Source organism: Carlito syrichta, unplaced genomic scaffold (genome assembly GCF_000164805.1).
Source record: "Carlito syrichta isolate Samal-C Ts95f unplaced genomic scaffold, Tarsius_syrichta-2.0.1 Scaffold306893, whole genome shotgun sequence".
NCBI classification, from domain to species: Eukaryota; Metazoa; Chordata; class Mammalia; order Primates; family Tarsiidae; genus Carlito; species Carlito syrichta.
Window position 1 is genome coordinate 152,990 of NW_007250989.1, and position 18,287 is coordinate 171,276.

Consider the following 18,287-nt stretch of genomic DNA (forward strand, 5'->3'; position numbering starts at 1 on the left):
CAGATGCCAGCGATCGCGGTGCTCGCGGCCGCGGCGTGCTGCCTCCTGCAGGTGGAGAGCCGGCACCTGGCTGCGCTCGCCGGCGGCCCCAACCACGGCCATTTCCTGGACAATGACCAGTGGCTGAGCACCGTCTCCCAGTACGACCGGGACAAGTATTGGAACCGCTTTCGAGACGTGAGTACCGCGCCGCCTGCCTGCGGGGCGGGAGCCTCGGAGAGGGGCCTCGGGAGCCGGGGACGGGGCGGGGGCCGGTCGCCCTCGGAGGCTTGTCCCTCCTGGCTCCTGGGCTGCGTCTTGCCCGAGAGGAACTTTAAAGAGAACTCCGAAGGGCGGAGCGCTTCCTGTTACCTGTGGCCCAGGTGTGTGTGTTGCCGGACGGGGCGACTGCACTGGCATATGGCACAGGCCAGAGCCGCCGGGGGGAGGGAGGCTCCGAAGCGAACGAGTGCCCCTAAGTGATGGGTGATGCTGATCGGCCAAGATCCAAGAAGACCTACCTGGGGCCGCAGTGATTTGGGCCACCTCTAGGGAGAGCTTGGGTTTGGGGGTGAGCCCAGGTCATTTATTAGGGAGTCAGGTGCTGAAGGTGTGGGGTGAGGAGGTGGTGGCCACGGTGGTGGCGGCGGTGAAGCGGGGGATGTCATGCAATGAGCCCGGGCGTCAAGTGCTGGGGAGGAGTGTGGTGTTTTGGACCCGTAGAAGCTAAGGAAAGGGAAAAGGGGAACAGGCAGCCAGGGGAGCTGGTCCCTCTCCCTGAAGGGGAGTCTGGGCGGCGAGAGTGCATCTCTGGGAGAGCCCTGGGCACCCAGAAGCACACCGCTGCCTGTGTCTCCCCCAAGGCTGGCTGCTCTGCCCAGGGGTACCCCGGAGGATGTGGGGCAAGAACTCCTGGGATAGGCCTCCCAGATTCAATGGGCGCTTCCAGGGCACTTGCAAGGACCATATTTTGTGGTACTTAACATTAGGAATTCCTGTCCCTGGGAGGCCTTAAATATTATGAAAGTGCCGAGGCTTAACAACAAAAAGAGAAAAGCTGTAATTTACGTTCAAAGGCACTGCCTTTTGCTCCTTGGTTTCTGGAGCAGTTTTGGGTGTTAAACTAATATTTTTTTTAGCAGCGTGTGTTTTTAAAAAAGATCATTTGATCCATGCCACAGAGCCCCATTCTTGTCTCAGGGCAAGGTGCAGAGGCTCTTTGAAGTGGGTTATGTACCTTCCTCTGCTGGATTCCTCTAAGCCCCACTCTCAGTATCCTCAGCCTTTGCAGGGAGAGGGTCTGAGGAACTGCATGGCTCCCAGATGTTTTCTTATACTTTCTGGAGAGCACCTTCCCAGGTCCTCCTCTGGAGGAGCAGATGCACCCACAGCTTTACGTAGGGGCTTACTTGCCTCTCTTTTCTCTGTTCTGCTTATTCTTCTTTCTAGTCGACAGCTGGGCTGCTTCTCTTGGAAAGGGGCTTTCAAGCACTTTCAGTGAACATCCACAGTTGCTTGGGGCTTTACTTTTAAAAAAATTATAATTTATTTCAAAAACAATTTTAATTGATACATTATCATTGCTGGAGCCTTACTTTTGCAGCAGATATGCCCCCTGCTCCCCTTCCCCATCCAGTGAGATTCCTGCCACACCTTGCCCTGACTCTGACCTGCTTTGTTAACCAGCCATACAGCCCTGCACCAATTATCTTTGCCTGTGGCTGAAAAAGATGCCCAAGCCATGAAGGGCTCGTCTGGCGCAGAAATAATTTTGCTTTGCTTTGTTTTGTTTTTATTTTCCTATCTCCGTGTTATAGATAGAGCTGAGGAACAGGCAGATGCTAAACTCTGCTAGTGATAGAAGAATTGGGCTTAGAAGCTGAGGGTCACCTTTGCAGATGCCTTGGTTCTCGTGGCAGCTGGGTTGGACTGAAAACACTTGTGCTTGTTGTGGAAAGGTTTACTGTGCCTTCTCAGTGTATCATAAGCACGACATTCTTAATTCTTGCTTTACGTTTTAAAAAATTGGCCTTCCCTTCACTCTTCATCCCTCCTCTTTTTTATGAGTGATGGTGACATTTTAAAATCCTTGGATCAGTGTTTTTCCAAACCTGACTGAGGATGAAACTCACCTGAAGTGCTTATTAAGTTATAGCATCAAGGATCCTCCCCTGGAGATTCTGATTCCTTATTTCTGGGGTGAGTGCTAGGAATTCATACTTTAAACAAATATACTAGGTAATTCTTATGATGTTTAAGAAATACTGCCTTAACTTTGTAAAAGTGTCCAAGACATAACACAAAGAGATAAGTTTTATGTTCAAAAGCACTGTGTTTTGCTTCTGGAACAGTTTCGGATGTTAAACTAACATTTTTCGCGCATATATTTTTTGAAAATGGTAATTTGATCCAGCGTACTGTTAAAAACATCTAAAAATGCTCCCCAAATCCCAGACATCTTCAGTCATCAGCCATTTTGTATGCTTTGTGGAATCTTCTGACACTTGCAGTGGCTCTGACATAATTTAACATCATTAACCTCTTTAAAGTGTTGTGAAACTCAGCCCAGATGCTCTTTTAGGGCAAGTCCAAGGATATTCAGTTAGGTCATTTACTTGGAATAACCACAAAGCCTGAGTCCCCTGGGACAAAGGAGTAAGAGGTTGTTTTCTGTAGAAAGCAGCTACTCATTGGGCAATGGAGAAAGCCTCAGCTAGTATTGCAGTTGCTCAACTGGCTGCATCATTTTCATTGAGCTGGGACTTCCTTGAGGCTGACAAAGCCCCAGATTCTTTGCTATTGCTTTGGTTGTTTTGTTGAAGGGACTGATAACTCTGAAAGTCTGTGTCCCAAGATTATTGTTATGATGCTTGTCAGTTTTTGAGACTCATTGTGAAGGAGAATGTTTTGCCTTCCTCCTGATTTGTCACTCTGTTGGACATGGGGGAGAGAGCTTTTGAAGTGATATTTGAACTTAGGAAATTGAAAGCTCAGGGCTCTTTTTAGAGGGTTGATTGCAGTCATTGGTTGGTGTTACTAGGCCAGTTTTGAAATAACTATAATGACAATGATGGTGGGATGTGTGCTCCCTCTCCCCTGACTCCCATGGTTGTTGGGTGTGCTGTGACATCGTCAGAGATGACCTGTCAGCCTCTACTGACCACTTTGAAATGTGTCCTATTGCTCTAGACACACTAACACTTACTGTCTCTTATTTCCAGAAGTGAAGCCTTCAGAACTACTTCACGGCTTCTTGCCTGGAGTTATGGATCCAGGAGAAATATAACAACAGTCTGATGATGGCTCCTAAGTGTATTTGTGGTCTATTCGTTTTGTCATTATTCTCTTATAAAGAGTAACAATTGGAAAGTTTTGGCCAGATGGAGGCCCAGACTTCTGCTCAAATACAATGTTAAGAAGGAGGAGATGAAAAGGCAGATGTGTGGCTTTCCATCTTCGGCTGGCCTGCTTATAACTTCTGCATGGTTTGTGGCTGAGGCGTCAAGATGCCACAACCATGCACCTAATTTTTCTGAATCTGATAGGGTTTTGGCTTTACATAACCATTACTATAAGAAAAATTTCCTCTGTTCATTCGTACATTCTATGTTCATCCATTCCAACAAATACTTGACTGTCTGCCATGTGCTACGCATTGGGACTATAAGGGTGAAAAAGAGAAAAAAAAATCTTTCATGTAACTCTTGTCTGCTTGATCAAATTCTTTCACTTATGCTGTCACACATTTCTTATTCTGTTTTCTTTTTTAAAAAATAAATTTCTTCTTATTAAAGTAATACATGCTGATTATAACTGCAAGATTGCAGAAATAGATAACAGCTAACATTTATGGAGCACTTAGTGTGCCAGACATTGTTCAAGGTACTCTCCATATATTATCTTATTTAATATTCATAACCATCCTATGAGAGAATACTATTACTGTCATCCCCTATTTACTGGGATGTGCAGACCCCTGGTCAAAATTATGGAGCTGGAATCGAACCAGGCCATCTGACTCTAAGCTCTCACTGTGTCCTGCTACCAGTCAGGAGTTGAGTGGTTTTGGGGCATGAGCCTCCATTGATAGCACGTTGCAGGCTTTTCCTGCTTTATGTCTGAGGACGATCTGCAAAGCACCTTAGGTTAAGCAAAGTGGGTTGGGAAGCCAGGTGGACACAGTGGCTGTAGGGGTCATGTCAAGGCTTATCTTCTCCTAATAATGAGATTCTGATTTGATTAAAATAATATTGTTGCTTACACCAAACATGACATTTTCTTTCTTCTGCACATGTGAAACTAGTGCTGACATTTAACTTTAGGATAATTACTTTTAGCAGGCCCAAAGAATCAGAAGTGTTGCCTTGGCTGGCATTTATCTTACTGTGGAGTGACCTGAGTTTGTAATTCTAATAAGAGCACGAGGACCAACCCATGTTCTTTTTCCTTCTGGCACATACTCCGTGGGATTTGGTGGTCTCTGTAGCAGAACTGGGGTGGCAGCGAGCATCTGATCTGCTCGTTTGATCTCAACATCTCAGCTGTAATGAGTTTCAAGGGCAAGTGGAGCTTATTGATAAAACAGTGGCTGGCTCAGTCAGTGGAGCTGGTGACAAAAGAGGTGGTATGGCTTAGTGGATCAGTCATTAATCTGTCACCACGGAAACTCGGTTTGTAATTGAGAGTAGCAGAAAATCATTTTGATTAAACAAGTTCAAGGAGACTTAAATGAGTTTGTGATCCCGACTCTCTTTAATGAACCCACTATCTTAAATCCCCTGTACTAGATGACCATTGATAGAAATAAGTATTTTCCAGGGATCATTATAAAAGGACATTTTAAAAGTTGATAGGCCTAAGAGCATTCTTGTCTTCTCTGGCCCCACCTTTGGTTTGCCCTTGCCAGTGAAAAGCTAAGTCTTCTTAGATGGCAGGGCTTTGTGCCCCAGCTGACCCTCCCAGGCTCATTTCTGCCTCTCTTGGTTCTTCCCAGTCCCATTCCCACCGTCCTTCAGCTGAACTGTACTGCTGTGAGGACACATACTGCCCTATATTACAATGAGGTATTTTCAAAACCTGAAAGTGACTCCAAATGGATAATCAGACCTACCAAATTCCTTTAGAGGAATGGGACCTTGTTGTTACCTCAACCATGGTGTCTTGCTTGAGGAGGCAAAGTAATGTTAGTCATTAAATATTTCTTAATGAATCATTTTGTATTAATTATTCAATAAAATGTATTTCAAATCAAACACACTCAATATCTAAACTCAAGCACATTCAAGATGACACATTTTACCTTTTGCCATATTTCATCCAGTATGAGATGCCATTCATTATAAAATGTACCATTTTGAAGAACTACCAAGAAAGAAGACAGTGCCCAGGATAAAGAGTTTAATAGACCCCTGCATAAAGTTGGGACTCTGAAGGACCACACCCTCAGTATAGAGGTAAACAAGAAATAAAATCGCCGTGAAGGAGAGGCACCACAGCCAGACAAGTCTCCTGTCTCCACCTTGCAATGGTGGAAGGAAGAGAAGAGATATACCCTGAGCAATTGAATGGATTGGCACTCTCAGGGGTTCTGGTGTAGAGGCACACAACCATTGTGGCCCCCCAAGAAAACCCCAAAACTTACACAGCTAATTTAATCCAAAAGCAACCTCAGGTTGTTCATTCTCTCTGAGCTTCTGACTTCTCATTTGTTAAGCAGGGATAATAATGTTAAACTGATAAAGACTCTAGATTGCAAGTGACTGAAATCTAGTCCAAGCTGGCTTAAACAGAAGAGAAAACTTATTCACTTGTATAAGCTATGGCTTTATGTAAGACTGGATCCAGAGACAAGTTACATCATAGGACTTGGGGTTTGTATGTGTCATTTTGTCTGCCCCCCATCTTTGGGCTTTATTTCTCCTATGTTGATTTTATTCTCAGGCTGTTTAGTTCCATGTAGTAGCTCAAGGAAATTACAAATTTACATCATCATATAGCTTTTATGTCTCAACTGTGCCAGCAAATGTCTTAGAATTAAGACTTGTCAGATTTACCTGTGTTCCATACACATTTCTCAATTCATCACTTTGACCAAGTCGGTAGAATATGTGGATTGTCCAGGCCTGGGTTACATGCCCAGGGCTAGGGTTTAGGCCTACAGTGATGGAAGGGGTTTCACTTGATCCTGTGGTGGAAGGGTGATGGAAGGGTAGTTTCTTAGAAGGAAATGGATGCCTGGCGGGCAAATGTCAAACAGTTGTCTGCTGTGTTTTGGGATTAGCATGAAGAGTAAATTGGTTAAAGCATGTGAAATTTTTAGCACAGTGTCTGGCTTAATAGATACTCAGTAAGTGGAAGCTATTGTTTTTATTAATATAAAGAACTCATATAGCACTTTTACGCACTATTCCTCCACTTATAGTTGTATGCATCTATATTTTTGCTTCTTTAATAGTTGGACGCTTCCTGAAGTAAGAGCCTATGTCTTATTGCGCCTCACACACAGCAGGTGGTCCATAAGCATTTTGTTGGCTTGAATTGCAATCTGAGCACACTTGGATGGACCCTGAGGAAGGAAAGCTTCAGGAGCATAATAGGTACATGTGCTTATAGTCTTTGATGGTGGAAATCTAGGGATCACACACACATTGCAACACTTTTTTTTATTTTTTATTTTTTGGTCTAACCCCTATCTCTAAGCCAGGACTTTATAACTTTATCATTCCTTTTAGGATACACTGTTGTTTATAGTTTGGTGTTCTTAGACCTTTACGGTAGAGCCCAACTCAGAAAGCTGCTCAGTGAATGTTTCAATAAATTGAATGAATGAATAGATGAATAAACTATCCCAGGTCAGAATTTTTCATACCTCTGGTGGGTGGAGGGGTTCATTGCAGGGGGCTACCATTGCAGAGTGAGTCATACTAGTTTTGAATTTGCGTGTCTCACTCTATTAGTAATTGACAATGATGGATGCCAACAGTTGCAGGACTGTTGAGAGACAGGGGGAATCTGGCAGGGAAACACAGCCCTCCTCACAATTCCAGCGCAGTCTCTGAATCCATGAAAAACTCTTTGAGGCAGAGTCATGCCATGATTAAGTGCCCACCCCTAACCTGAGTTCACATTCCAGTCTTGCCATGTCTAAGCCTGGGTCTTTGGCTGGAGCATCCGTTTCCTCGTCTGTAAGACTAGAAGGGTGGTACCTACGCAGTGGGGCTTGGGGAAGGGCTGAATGAGCACAGTAGTGCTTGTGATCTTTGAGTGGTGGTTATATCTGCTGTTTCAATATGTAAGAATCTGTGATCATTTTCATTTTAAGAGAGGCTCACTTCTCTTAACTTCTGCCGTTGTGAGTGTCAGTGAGTTGTTGGCACATACTATAAATGCTGCTTTCTGTCTCATGTCTTAGAAACATGTTGGGGAAATTTGTTCCATGATCCTTGAGCCTGTCTTCACTCCATTCCTTGCCAGTCTGGAAGACTGCGTGAGGTTCCATATGGCCCGTTCTCTGTTATTTTCCAGTTGTAGCTCCTGGCACAGCAGACCTTCCCATCATATTGCACATGATCACTGGGCCTCTCCTGGAACTGGCAACTCTCATCTTGAAGTCTCTGGGATGGGGTTGTGCCCAACTGTGCTTGAAATCTTATTTCTGCAAAGCCCTGTTATGCCAGCTAAGTCCTAATTGGTGTCAGTTTTAGTGTTAAGCTCTGATCCAGTTGCCTCCAGCCCATCTCAAGAGGTAATAACCCCATCTCGTCCTGCAGAGTGGTCCTGGGTGGGCTCTATGGGTGGGAGAGGAGATGGGGTCCATTTTGAGGCAAATGATCCAACCCGCCTGTGTGTTACCAAGGCCTTTTCAGCACCCTCTGTACATCTGGTGCCTACTACTTGATCTCGATTTTGCATAATGTTGGCATCACTGTCCTTGGGGAAGTTCTCCCAGGGTCTAGCAAATGCTTCTTGGCGTTCCTGCAATCCCCAGACTCTAGGTTTGGCTTTGGAACCAAAGGAAAATACTAACAGGATTGGCCAGACCTTTGTTTCTTTTCTCCAAAGACCCAATTCTTCAGTTCCAGATCATTACAGGCCTTCAGTGGGCCTATAATTCACTACAGCTGAAGCAAGTTGGCTGTGCTGTAGGAAAACTCGAACAATAACAAATAGTTAATGCAGGCAGGGTGCTTTGTCGACACAAAAGTATTCTTTAAATGCTAATGACATGCTAGGCCTCTGCTAGGTACTGGGTGAAGAAGATAGATACATTTGTACCTTCCTTCAGTTGATGGTCTAGTGTGGTAGACAGACACACAGTTACAAAACAGCCGTGTAGGTTCGTTAGAGAAAAGCGCTACAAGGCAGAGGCTCCATGCTCTGAGAGTGGGGTGGGAAGTTAACTTTGGTCAGGGCAGCCTCCCTGGGAAGGGCTTTGAGGCTGAGCCCTGTGGGATGAGCCAGGTGAGAAGAGGCCGCAGGAAGAGCAGGTCCAAAGTCTTGAAGTGGGAAAGACCTTGATGTGTTTCCATCAGATGTGTTTGCCCTCGGGTTCCCCTAAGTAGCAAGCTCCCTCCTAGTGTATTTAAAAAGCACACTTCACACATTTTCAGTTTGACACACATTTTGGGGGCAGGGATATGAGTCAGTTGTGAACAGTGAGGCACACAGATGGTCCAAGTACTCAGTAGGATGGCCTGCTCCTCTTCCTCCTTTTGAGCCTCTGTGCCATCTTCTGCAGCCATCTCTGTTGTATAAACATCCCTCACCCTGCTCCCCTTAATCCTTCTAGATACTTCTTCTATAGTGTCTGCAATCTGTGAGTTTCTCCTTTCCTCTGTGGTCAAGTGTCCTGGGCTTAAAGTACTTAGAGTTTCCACTGTTGTTTAGAAATAAGAGCAACATAGCGTTCCTTGGACAGAGCGATGATCTCAGAGGTTTATATTTTAAAAGTGATACTAGTATACCTTGGCATTGCTCCTTGACTTCCTCTGCCTTCTCCCCCCATTGTTGAGAACCAACTGGGGGCCAGGCTTTGAGGTTAGAGATAAAAGCAAGATTTCCACAGCTTCAGGGAGAGATAGGCATGCATGCAGTTGCTTTAGCCCCATGTAGAGAGTGCTGGATAGCACAGACACTTTTGAGTACCTGGGTCCTCCCAACCTTCCTATGACAGACATGAGGATCATGGTTTCTTTTGGGGGAAGAGGAAACATGCATTCACAGACTGGTGATGTAAATTACTGGGAGTTCTTTCAGAAAGGTAATATCAACATCCACATTTACTTACTTGTGTTGATTTTCTTATTAGTCTATGAAAATATCCACCCCTCCCCACCAAGACCCTCTCTGTAGATTCTTGAAAATGAAGTTTTATTTGGTGCAATGCGAAGGGAGGAAGGAAGGATATTTTATACTACTATTTGTGATAATTTGCAAATGCTTCCTGTGTGATCTGGGACACGTCACTCTACAGAGGGCACCATCAACATTCCCCAGCCTAATTACGTGGTGGGTGATCAGGCATTTACACGAAGTCCCTTGGCACCTGTGGTTGGAGCAGGAAAGCAGAACTTACTGCAGGTGTTCCAGGCAATCTTTGCACAAATAAAACACGAAGAAAGCAAACATGTAGAGAGCAGAGGCCTCTACTTTCAATTTCAGCTGTACACTTTCTGCCCCGCCATGTAGAAGGAATCACTCTAGCTCAATTCTGAGAGACCAGGACAAGGCAAAAAGGGAAGATGCCCAGACAGATGTCTTAGAGCAGCATTCTCAGAGTTATCTTTATAAAAGTCAAAAAATAACTGGCAGGGTAGTTTAAAATTCAGATTTCATCCTCCTAGTCTAGAGCACAATCTTTAGTAGGTCAAGGGTGGCACCCAGGAGCCTGCATTTTAAACAAGCAGCCCAGATAGTTCTAATGTAGGTAGTTTTCAGACTGCATTTTCAGGAAAATCCTGGAGAGTTATTACTCATCCCAAATATTCAACACAATTAACCCCAATGAATAATAACATTTTAGATAAAATGAGCATTTTACTTTGAAGACATGCAATACATTATTACGAATGCAGTATTTTCTCTTATGCCACCAGTGTTGCCATGGACATCAATAGGTAGAAAGATCTGGCTTTCCAATGTGTGTATCTCCATAGGTCTCAGCAACAGCCACTGTCCTGGGGCTTTCCTAGAGTGGAATAACATTTGGCCCTTGACTGGCTTCCAGGGTCTAGGGATGCTTGTGCAAATGAGCACAGTGGAATTGATGTGGGATCTTCTACATAACAGAGTCACAGGGGATCATCTCAGCAAATATTTATATCTCCAAAAGGCCAGATTCTAGCCAACTCTGGCCTGACTTTGTATCTTCTCTAACAGAACTGATCATGTTTTCTGCACAGGTGAATTGAAGGAAATTGACAGATATTGACTTTAGTTTATCGTGAAAAGGGTTTTGAAACTGAAGTGGTCTTAAGGTTATATAATAGGCAAGGAATGGTGGATGTAATAAAGGATGTTTACTTTTATAGGAGGTGTGCCCTTGGGCACAGAGATGCAGTTACTGGCAGTTGGAAGCACAGAGAAGGTCTGAGAGATGTGGGCTGGACAGTGACACTACCTGCTACTCTCTTCTTGGTATAGCAGGATTTTGCTTAGTTGGCCATTTTGTTTTTTCAGTTAAGATCAGAGACACCAAAAACAAAGACTCATCAAAGTTCAGAAAACTTATGAGAGTTGACAAGACTTGCCAGTACCTTGTTCTGAAGTCATTCTATTGCTCATTGAACAAACTCTCAAATTTTGCTTTACCCCATTTGGCTGAATTTCTTTTAATTAATGACACATAAATGGCACCTAAAATTGATAAAAAATAATTCTAGGAGGGAGAAAATAGTTAGGTCTTTTGGGTAGACTTTTGAGGCTATTTAGGGTTGTTCCATGGTTCCATCAATAAGGGACATATGGAGGAGTTTCTGGGTCTTCCCTTGCTCATTGGACATGATGATTTCCTCGAGACTTTTGTGGGTGTGGTTAGTTGGTATCCAGCACTTTCATCAAACCAAGGTTTCGCTTTCTATCTGAGCCAGCTAGCCTTGCCAAGACTCTGGACCTGGTCTGGAGCCTCTGACCGGCCACCTTGAGTGGGGCCTGCATCAGTTTCAGTGAATGAGGGTGTGAAAGTGCTATCCATGGTAAATATAAAATAGTTCTGTATTTACTGGTATTAGAGAAATTGTGAGATTTTTATATGCCAGGGTTGGTGGTTTAAAAATTCCTACCTCAGAAAGATCTTTTCCTTTTCTTTTTGAATACTTTGTTTCTTTCCATGGTCATCCTGAACCTAGATCCTTACTTTTTTAGAAACAGATCTGGATACTTTGATTCAGTAGATTTTGTTTGTTTGTTTGCTCATGCATTCATATCAAAGATACTTATTGACCAGGCTGCCATGTACCAGGCACTGTGCTATGCACTTAGGATACAGCAGGGAAGAAATAGAAATGGTTCCTGTCCTCTCGGCAGGCTACAAGCTTAAAAAAAGAGTTGCTTGGTGGTGAAGAAAACTTGCTGGGGGATTATTCTGCAAATGCACCAGGGTAGTTCTAGCACACTGAACCTGGCCTTGTCCTTCTAGTGACCCTGTGCCATGTCTCTGAATCTTGCTGGTGGTCAGGTCACTTCAGCTTACCTCAACTCTCACTAACATGGGCAACCTCTGCTGTTTTCCTGAGTTTTTGGACATGCACTGTCAATAGGATCTGACCTGTACAATTGAGGAGGAGAGTTTATTCTAGACAGGACTTGATGTGTGCATAAATGCCGAAGTATGGGGAGTTTATCCTTGTCAGGGCTCTAGGTCAAGGCCTGTTGTGAATGGAGAGATAATTACAGAAAAGATGGCCTGTCCTTAGCTGTCTTGGATCGGTAGGGAGTATATCTTATTGTAGTGTAGCATACATAGATCAAAAGGTACAAATCATAAATGTAACATTTGATACAACATCCCAAAATAAATACACCTAAACAAGCAGGTCAAGGGGCAGAATATTATCAGCATCTGAGAGGTCTGTCTTGTGTCTTCCCTTGTAGTTACTGACTTCTAATACCAGAGATTTGTTTTGACCATTTTTGTACTCTTAGAAATGGAATAATAATAAATATGTACTTTTTAAAGTCTGGCTGATTTTTTCAGTATTAAATTTGTGACACATTTTTGTGTATAGCTATTTTTTTGTTCATTTTCATTGCAGCATAAATATTTCACAACTTATTTATCTGTTCTATTGTTGAGGGGGCATTTAGGTAGTTTCCAGGTCTTGGTTATTACATAGTAGCACACCCTTGGGCATATCTTTTGATAAACCTGTGTACACATTTTCCTTAGGTACACACCTAAGTATGGAATCCACTAGTCACCATTAGGTAGGCAAATGTTCAACATAAAGAGATACGGTTAGATAGTTTTCCAAAGTGGTTGTGCCAATGAATCTCTCATTATTAGTATGTGAAAGTTTGTTGAAAGCAACATTTTTGTTTTACTGGTTGAGAATATTTTTTAAATGGCACATAATATAGCTCATATCCAATTCAACAAAAATGTTTTGAGCATCTACTGCATATCAGACACTTGCTTTCTTTTAGAAAATTATGTTCTAGCCAGGAGAGAAAAGCAACACACAGTTAAAGATTTAACATTTGATTTTAAGTGCTATGGACAAAAATAAACTAGTATAGAAGGAATATACATATTTATGCTCAAACTATGGGGTTGTTTTAATCATTTGTTTGACTTTACATTGTTCTTTTCCATATTTAAAAAAGTAGATGTTAAAAAAAGTTAGAAGATAGAGAAAAGAGAAATAAACCACTTCCCTCTAATATGCAGTTACTTTTAACACTTTTTTGGGGGAAAGGGGCCCATGTCTCTGGTAGACTTTTTAATACCAAAGTTTTTATTTTCATGGTTGATATGATGCTGTTTGTATGACTTGGTACTCTCTCTGTTTTCATGTAACAGCATAGCATAAGCATTTTAGTATGGTACAATTCTTTGTAAATGACATTTTAATGATATACATGAGTCCAGCAAGTGCATATATTACAGTAAACCAAACTAAGATAGCTGATTAGAGGCAATTAGTTGTTTCTATTTTTTTCCTTATTCTAAATAATTATATGATGGATATTTTTTGGTCATGTGCATCTTTCTCTATTTAGAACTGTTTCTTATATTTTCAGAAGAAGAAATACTTGGCGTACTGGTATATGCATTCTAAGGGCTTTTGATGTATGTTACCATGTTGTCCTAATTCTACCCCCAGAATTGTAGATTGCGTGTTTTACTGCATCCTTGCCAGAATTGGGTATCAGTGATCTTTCAGTAAAGAAGAATGAGATGGAAACATGGCGCAACAAGATATGTGCAAGTACTAAATCAGCAAGGTAAGATAATGTCTGCCTGTCAGAGGCCCAATTGGGAGGAGTGTTTCTCTGGTCCCTGTTGGTTTTTGTCAGTGAAACCAGTGTGAGGACCCACAGCTCACCCAGAGTTGGGGAGTAGAAGACATTGCCCTTTTTCACGTTCGCACCTGGCCTTTTGGCTGCATCGCAGAGCCATCCTCTGAAGAGCCCTTTGAACTCGTGGAGATATTCATGAATCCCAATCTTGCTCATAATTAGGAGCAGGAGCAGATGCTCCAAGCTGGATTTAAGTGAAATTGCCGCGGATGGATCCCCTGCTACTGGTGCGATGTATAGATGCTGTAATACCCTTGTGGTGGACGAGGGTGAGAGGAGATCATTAAAAACCAAGTCCATCCTCACCACAGCGGTAAAGTGGTTTTTCCTGTTGAATACAGACAAGGCTTAGGCCCACATCTCAGTCTTAATTTGTGTTCAAGACATCTGCCTGTTTTTCATTACCCAGTATTTCCTCCCACCGCAGGCCTGTCTAGTACTCTCACCTCAGAGAGTAGGCAGGGAGAAGGGTTTCCCCAGATGCTATCTCAGCATCATGAATGAGATGGAAAACACAGCAGTTCTCTGGGTCTGTGTCAGGTCTTCTGAAGCTCTAGTGAATCTCAACTAGGGAAGATTTTGCCCCCAGGAGACATTTGGCTGTGTCTGAAGACATTTTTGGTTGCCTTAACAGGGCGGGGAGTATGCTGCTGGCATCTAGTAAGGAGAGGCCAGGGTGCTGCTAAACAACCTACAATGCACAGGCCAGCTTCCCCCAACCCCAAAATAAATTGTCAGTAGGGTCAAGGTTGACAAATGCTGGCCTAGAGATGTGGTTGCTCCTTTTTTTAATGCAAGGTATAGTCCAAGTGAAGTTGAGAATGGGGGACATATATCTAGCCATTTTTTTCTTGTTTATTTGAGACATGAAGGTGCCAGGTACTCTCTCAGGCTCTAAGACATAGCCACAAACAAAACAGACAAAATTCCCTCCCCTCATTGAAATTACATTCTAGGGCATAGCGTTCCTTTGGTTTGTGATATTTGATTTTTCCCAAGCCAAGGGAAGGGAGGACTGATTGAACAAGTTCATTAATTTTTATGTCCCAAGGAAGTTTGCTAGATTATTGCAGCCAATCAGGTATAGTAAAGACTATATGATTATTATTATTTTTGCCAAGATAAATGGCCACTGGGAGATGTTATGTATTTACTTGTGAGTTACAGTAAATTGGCTGCACTGTGAATCAGAGAGCCTTGTTTTTTTTTTTTTTTTTTGAGTTGGAGTCTCACTCTGTCACCCAGACTGGAGTGCAGTGGCCGGGAGCAGCCACCGCAACCTCGACCTACTGGGCTCCAGCGATCCTTCCACCTCAGCCTTCCAAGTAGCCGGAATTACAGGCATGCACTACCACACCCGGCTGGTTTTTTTGATTTATTGTAGAGATGAGGTCTCGTTGCCCAGGTGGGTCTCGAACCCATGGGCTCAGGCAATCCACTCACCTCAGCCTCCCAAAGGCGCGGGATTACAGGCTGAGCCACTGAGCCCGGCAAGAGAGCCTGTTTGATTTTGCTACCCTGAGGTAACAAAAATGCAGCATTATCACATTTCTGTTCCCCCAAAGAAGTGACAGTCTCCAGATGGATGGGCTGGTTACTCTTCTTTGATTCTTTTTTTCTCTGCACATCTTGGGTAGTATCTGTTATTTTCAACAAGATGATCCTTGTTCACAACTCACTTCTTTTTCATATGCTGCACAGGAAACTTTAATGACCTGCTTCTCTGAATTCTGCAGCAGTGACAGTCAGTGCTGCACATGTGAGGAATGTGTTCTTCACACTGGACTCTTGTTTGGTCTGTTAGGGGCACACCTGGATCATGAGGTCCTGTGTCCTGGGACTTGGCTCATGTACTCTGACATCTCTAAGCCTCTCTAGATGTTCAACATGTATTTGATGATATCCTGGCAAACTTCTTCTCTTTCTCTGTGTGATTCTAGCATTCTTCTTGGACCAGAAAAGGGGACATAACCCATAATAAAGTGGTCAAATCCTCTGGCCTTTTAGAAGATGTTTGATTGTGTCTTTGCTTCTGGTTCAAGTAGTTTGCACTAAGTCCACACTGAGTCTCCATGATAGTAGAGGTGGGAAGAGTCATGCCTCTGGTCTATTTGGATATTTCCATAGCTGCTGTTCATGGATGTGAAGTCTTAGTCCAGGATTATGGGGTGTCCCATGGCTGGCGGAGAGAGTGTTCTTTTGGGCATTTTCCATAGTGTTCCCTTTCCCTTTATTTCTCTTTCTCCCCCCACATAAGTCCTACCAATTACTGTTCCTGACATCCAACATAGGTTGCTATCTCTGCCCTGGTTTGTCATATGCCTGGTGGAGCTTGAATGTCTTAGGAATGGGTAGGAGTATGGAAAAAAGGTCTTCTTTTCACTCTGAATATTAACTTCCTGCCAATATAACTCCTGTGCAATGCTAAGCTAACAGCATATTTTCTCCTTTCTAGCCTTGTGTTAACTTCAAAGGCCCACTGAGTTCTTTGACCTTCTTCAGGACGCATGGAGCTCAGAGATGAAAGCCTGTATGGCCATAACCTGCCCCCTCACCACGGCTCTGCAGGACCCTTTCCTTTGAGGTGCTTCTGCAGACCCGGAGCTCACTTTGCTCCTCTATTACTAGTTGTCTAATGTGGAACTTTGACACCCAAACTGATCTTCTGGAGTAACTTTTTAGATACTTTTCTCAAGTCATAGCTTTAAAATCTTACCCTCTCCTTCATTCTCCTCCTCACGACAGTTAGTCTTATGTGAAATGCTTTCATAGCACATAAAACTGACCAGCAGGATGGCTAAACTTTTCTGCAGAAATGACACAGATGTTGATGTATAGACAAGATATTCAGTTTTTGTCATATGGATAAGGGGGGCAGGTAAGAATTCACTTTCTTCTCATTTGTTTTTTTGGTCAAGTAAAAATTTGAGTTTGAAAGAAAGAGACTAAATTGTCTTAATTATTGAATACCTCTTTGCTGGGGATGCTGCCAGGCTCAGGGATGTGGAAATTCAAGAGTAAATCTCAACTCTAAGGAGCTGACGCTTTACTTGGATAAACAGGTATAGATACTTGTAACGCAAGGTGATGTGAGTTAATCTAGGATGCACAGGATGCCAGGGGAGCCCCAGGGAGGGTCATGTAGTCCCAGTGGAGAGGTCAGAGAGGCTTGATGAAGAGGGCAAGTGGGAGGATGATGCAGCAGAGGAATTTCTGTGGGAGAATCTGTCACTCAGAAAAAACCCCAGGGCCTTACATAGCCAAGGCTTGACTTAAAGTCTCAGTTGCAGATGCACAGCTCACCAGCCAAAGGAATCCTGAAAGAATTCCAGTTTTCACTTCTATCTTTCAGGGAATGTTAGAGAAGACCCATATCATAACCCACAACTCCAGTTCTCAAACACTCTGTTCCTTGCCATTCTTCTGGTCCCTCTGTGAGCTCAGGACAACACCATAAAACCCATCTTCTCTTTCTTCTCCTTCTCCCAGCTCTTTATTATGTAGTTTCACTTCACCTCTCCTGGCTAAATACTTCCCACTTTCCTCTGTGCTCTCTGACCCTCCTGAATTCCAGGCTGGAAAAAGATAAAACTGTATTTTGGAGGGCATGGGGTAGATGGTAGGGAATGGGGAGAAGCTGGGAATCCTTGACATGTTAATAAATCTCCTTGTCACACTCATAGGCCACGCTTTGGCTTAGTGCCCACCTACTCAGTAATGATAGTTGAACTCTAATCTACTTCTCTCGGACACAGTATTTTCAGTCATCCTAATCTCCTCTCTCTCTGTGGGGTGTGCCCTCTCTGTGCAGAGCATAACAACTATATATCTAAAAGAAGCAGGAAGGCCCATAATAGGATTAGTGTGCCACAGTTGGTAGGGCTGATTAGAACTGATTGTCTTGGGGGCAATATTGATTGTCTTTTGAAAATTATTTCAGTAATATGAGTGTGTGTGTGTGTGTGTGTGTGTGTGTGTGTGTGTGTGTGTGTTTTAAGGAGATTTTAAGGAGAGCAAATGTGAACAGCTGCAGCTTTCTGAGACCCGTCATAAACACATGTCCCTGTTTACCAAACATGTATGGGCAGTCAGTGTATTGAAGAATTTCAGTTTGGGAAATAAACATGAGACAATTTTGTTTATTTTTAATTGCTGCTTTCCCTTAATAACATCTTGGCAGATTCCATAGTTTTCTATCATTTTTAGCTTTACAACTCAGTCCAGTTGAGTTTAAAACTTCCATCTCATGTTTAATTTGGAGTTTTCTCTTTCTCTTCCTCTGTACAGTTGAGATGTGTGACTTGAGAAGCCTGTGTGGGGATGAATTTATGATTGATTATTTAATCATGTTTTCACCAGGCTTGGCATCCAGGTGGGTCTTCTGAAAGGCCAGGCAGGGGACCCACTTACTACACAATTTCTTGATGTTGGGATTTGGCTCTAGGTTAACCTCTTCCTTTTTGTCTCTCTTTTATCAGTCAGGATAGGCTAGGTTATGCTGTGTTAACAATTCCACAAGTCACATTTTTGGCTTAAAACAGCAAAGGTTTATTTCCCTTTCATGCTATACATCTTTCATGGGTTGGAGGGGCTCTGATCTGCATTGCCTCAGGATGCCAGTTGTCTCTATACACACACAGGCATTGTAGCAGGAAGAAGAGTGTGCTGTGTAGCATTGCTCTAGCAATCCAATGCATCTTCTTAGAGGAGACACCATTTCTGAGAGTGAAGCAGCTCATGTGGCCAGACCCCACATGAATGGGTCAATTAAAGGTAATCCTACCATGTAC

At 43.2% G+C, this 18,287-nt stretch overlaps 1 protein-coding gene across 2 annotated transcripts in view; it reads left to right on the forward strand.

Annotated features, from left to right (window-relative positions):
• Positions 1-18,287, forward strand: part of SPOCK1 (SPARC/osteonectin, cwcv and kazal like domains proteoglycan 1) — a 525,861-nt gene continuing 507,574 nt past the window's right edge. Inside the window, exon 1 of one of the 2 annotated variants that reach the window (XM_008063522.2) lies at positions 1-177. In XM_008063522.2, the coding sequence (XP_008061713.1) occupies positions 4-177 (174 nt within the window). In that variant the 5' untranslated portion in view covers positions 1-3. The remainder of the gene's footprint in view (positions 178-18,287) is intronic. The other variant, XM_008063521.1, reaches the window with a different exon arrangement.